The 4,048-nt window shown below is 45.6% G+C and overlaps 1 protein-coding gene across 1 annotated transcript; it reads right to left on the bottom strand.

Moving 5' to 3' along the window:
- Positions 1 to 470: 470 nt before the first annotated feature.
- LOC126574763 (uncharacterized) lies at positions 471 to 1,872 on the bottom strand. Its single transcript, XM_050235123.1, has 3 exons — positions 997 to 1,872; positions 831 to 920; positions 471 to 761 (listed from the first exon to the last, which is right to left on the bottom strand). The coding sequence occupies exons 1-3, from the start codon at positions 1,870 to 1,872 to the stop codon at positions 471 to 473; spliced, it is 1,257 nt and encodes a 418-aa protein (XP_050091080.1).
- Between the last annotated feature and the right edge of the window lie 2,176 nt (positions 1,873 to 4,048).

Genomic DNA, 4,048 nt, shown 5'->3' with positions numbered 1-4,048 from the left:
ATGCTCTCTCGCTCTGTTGTGATGTGATTTTCGGTGGAACTCGACGTGGTCGAGAACGCAGGGGCCTCTGGCTGGATTTATTTCAATGTTTACCCAACTATCCACCAGTCTCTGGACCCCGCTCGTACGCTGGTGATTAAACGATCGCGTCCTGAAACACGATGCGACACTTTTGGGCAATGGACGCTCATTCCTTCCATTAGCGAACGAGTGAGCGCGCTTGTGTGTCGATGTGTGGCCGATTAATTTAATCCTAGCCGCCATTTGATAGCTGAAGATGGTGGCCAGAGATGGAGTTAAACGGAGTGCAGAAGCCACTCCGGTGGCAATGCTGGGGTGGTGATGGTGCGGCAACGAAGCAAACCTAACACCTAATCTCTGTATACACAGCACATTTAACGTTCGGTGCGTGATGCGTGTGAGTAAGTGTCAAGCGATGCGAAGAACGTTCGTGGCATCGTCGCCGTTGCTTAGCTACCGCCAGCGCCAGCGCCAGCCCCGCCACCTCCGTCGCCGTGGACATCGCTGAGGGCGCCTCCTTCGTCACCGTCTTCCACCAGGAAGCTGTACATCATGGCGAACGCCGAGTAGATCTTCTTCATGATGAGCGTAAACGTTTCCATGTTGAGGGGACCGACGCCCAGAATGAAGACCTCGTCCGGTAGCTGGCTCTTGAAGAGCATCAGCTGGTAGAGCTGCTGTTCCCGGGTCGGTAGCAGATACCACGGCAGACAGGAGATGGTATGATTCAAGCGACCATTCTGTCGAAGACGAAGTGAGTGAGTGATTGTCGAGAGAGGCGCGTCCGCCATCGACCGCAAACACCTTACCGTGGCCTGTATGACGGAACCAAACATGGAGAATACTAGAAGCTGAAACAGTGAAACCAACAGAAAGCTGTACGTGGCGTACCAATCGGTCTGTGGGGTATTGGGGGTAGATGCAATCGATTACAGAGCTTCAAATAGTGCTAATCGCACTCGTCCACCGCCTTACCATGAGTGCCAGGAAGAGGTTCAGCATGATGGAATAGCTGCAGCTTATTACCATGACGGCACAGATCGTACCGTAGCACATGATCAACGATTTCAGGTACACGATCGTGTTCTGATGATACTGAAAGATGGCACGCATACCGCGGCGACAGAACGCGTCGTACTTCCGCCGGCGATGTGGCTCATCTTCCGCGGTCTTTTCGTGCAGCTCCTGTCCAAACTCTTCGCACATGATCTGAAACAGTTCCGCGAAGCTCTTAAAGTGCAGCACGAACTGCATGAACGCAATGTCGGATACCAGCGCACCCATCAGGCCATAGCTCGCGATGATGACGTGCAGCGCGGTGGTGACACTGTACCCGTAAATTGAGTAGATATCGAGACCGGGAAACAGTAGCGGCAGCATGGTCACCCTAACGTGCATCACGAAGTACATGTAGGCCGGATAGCAGGAGAAGATGATGAGTGTCGCAAAGTAGAGCAGTGCGGTCACATTCTTCAGCAGCAACACGATATCGATGTTCTGCAGGATCACTTTCCGTTGGCTCACCGTTCCATCGAGATGCGCTTCGTAGATGTCACGACCGAGGCTGGCGTAGTTGCTGTGGTACGCTTTCCGGTCCGACAGCGTGAAGTACAGCTTGATGGTGGATTGAAAGAAGAAACCAATGAACGAGAGCGCTTTGAGTAGTTCGAAAAAGTCCGGTGCCACGACGATCGCCGTCACTGTGCCGATCGTGTAGACGGTACACAGGAACAGCGCGAAATAGGTGGCCCCGTTCATCTGCCAGGATCCGTCCAGCACATCGACACCGATAATCCGACACAGGCGGCGTATGAAGAGGGTAAACTCTTGGAATTTCTCCGACGCTTCCATCGTGACTGACTGGCGGATGGAATTGGTGCTGCGTGGTGCTGGCGTGTTGGGTTTTCGGAACCCAATGATGGGTGCCGTGTCAATATTGTTCGACATGAATAAATAAGCAAGGGGCCGATAGATAGATGGTTTTGCTGTTCAGTTGGATTGATGTTGGTGGAAAATTAGCGAGAGTGGCCAATTGTAGCAGTAATTATAGCGTTTACGTTATTAGAGAACAGGCAAACAAAAAAATCTGCTCAACATCTGTCAAAACTCCCAACCCTCGACTGGATAGCAATGTTTTGCTATTGAAATGATAAAGCATAAAAAGCTGCAGTTGATTGTTTGTGGTGTGGTTAGAGTGGATATATTGATTACGGGTACCACATGCGGGGTTGTACGGACTTCGTTTATCATGTATTGAAACACAGATGGCTAAATGATACTTTAAAAACGGTCGATTACTGATAGACCGCTGGATGCTCATTTGATGATTGGTGTCGAAGTTATGAAACTATGATTTCTGAGAACTATTTACACACATTTAAGGTAGAAAAAAATTAGAAGAATTTATTCATACCGTTTAAAGAAAAATCAATGGAACTATTAAAAGGGTGTTTTATTTCAAGCATTATGATAGTAAATGTGATACATTCACATCTCAAATTATTTTTTAAGTAAAGATTACAGTTTTGGATAAAACATGTGTCAAGTATGTTCTAGAACTCATGAAATCAAAAGTTATGCCGATGCGGGATACAGTAAATTGATGAAAGTGTTTCAGTCCTCGAGAATGCTGATGAAAAACAGGCTACCGACATTTAATTATAGGTTACTTAGTCCTTGAGTTCATCGAAGAGACTATTCATCAGCCAATCTCTGCAGGAATATAGTGGAAAATGATCCTTGTTCAATGAAGCGATGCCAATTAGAAATAAGTGAGGTAAGAAGGTACTGACGTACTGCATATCTTTGATGGTCGAGACGATATGTTGTTCCTGTCAATACATACCATAGCGAAGGCAATATGCTGATCAATTTACGAGTGATAGGAAAACTAAACAGTTGTAGCGAAGTGATTGGATGAAATGATTGCTCAAAAAAATTACCTTAATGCTTGGTCATTTTTAATTGAATAAATTACCTTCATCTTCATATTCATTCAATTGTTATTATCATCCAACACGTTGCAGTCATCTGGGAGTACTCTTTTCATCATAAATGTACAGAGCTCACCATAAAGTCAAGTAGCCGTAGCCGTGATGCTTAAGACTCCATTGCATCGATTCTTTGCACACATCGTGCCCTATTATTGCTATCAAACAGCATAAATAACACCTAGAAACTGACCAAACCATTGCTAAACGTCCAACGCTATCGGTTGATGATGATCACATGATGACGGTGCTGAATCGACTGCCGATGTTTAGCGATGAGCGCGTCCATGAAAAGTAAATCCAATATTCATCGAATAATCGAATCGGAAATAACGGTCACGGGATGTTTTTGTTAGCTATTCTAGCGTGCAGACAGATTATACTCTTCGCTCCAACACTCTAGCTTGTTGTTTGAGCACAGTACAGCCGTTTATTGGATTCAATGAATAATGAATGGTAATATGTGTAGCTCTCCTCGTTAATGGTACTACACTCAAAGGAACAGTGGGGAGTGTGCAATTACTGGCGTATCTTGTAGTATTGCTGAACTGTTATCAAGGCAATAGTTTTTCTAGTAACTGTCTGGGAACAAGGAAGCAATATTACAATTGTACGGAGATATTAAAAATCGCTTTGTAAAATACAGTTAAGTGCTTCATTTGTGTTTAAGAAGTATTAAGCAGTTTTCCGGATAAAGATTATAATAATAGACAGATTGTAACGACGATCTGAGGGATTACTGATAATTGCAACATCGCTTGTTTTCAAACAAATGCGTAGGCGTTCTGGTTAGATAGATATCGTAAATAGATAGCCACAGACACTCTCTGCTGCTGCTGTCGGTCCTGAGGGATCACTTTTCGATCCACTGTTCTCTGTTTCAACTAAACGGCTCACGTCCAAACCACGAACCAGGACGACCTGAGCAGAGCTGACACATTCCACCTTTCTACATTCCACCGTCGACTGGCTTATAGCCAGGTCAGGTGACCATCACCATCGGCTCCTTAAGCTCCTGCGGCTGTTGTGCTAATTAA

The sequence above is a fragment of the Anopheles aquasalis genome, chromosome 2 (assembly GCF_943734665.1).
Source record: "Anopheles aquasalis chromosome 2, idAnoAquaMG_Q_19, whole genome shotgun sequence".
Lineage (NCBI taxonomy): Eukaryota > Metazoa > Arthropoda > Insecta > Diptera > Culicidae > Anopheles > Anopheles aquasalis.
Note: the sequence above shows the minus strand (reverse complement) of the source record. Positions and strands in the feature narration are given on the sequence as shown.

Excerpts from the sequence above, each read along its gene's own strand:
- LOC126574763 (XM_050235123.1), bottom strand. The coding sequence starts at position 1,872 with ATGGAAGCGTCGGAGAAATTCCAAGAGTTTACCCTCTTCATACGCCGC. Across the intron at positions 921-996 it reads ACCTCTTCCTGGCACTCATG|ACCGATTGGTACGCCACGTA; the intron begins GTAAGGCGGTGG and ends AATACCCCACAG. Across the intron at positions 762-830 it reads GTTCCGTCATACAGGCCACG|AATGGTCGCTTGAATCATAC; the intron begins GTAAGGTGTTTG and ends CGTCTTCGACAG.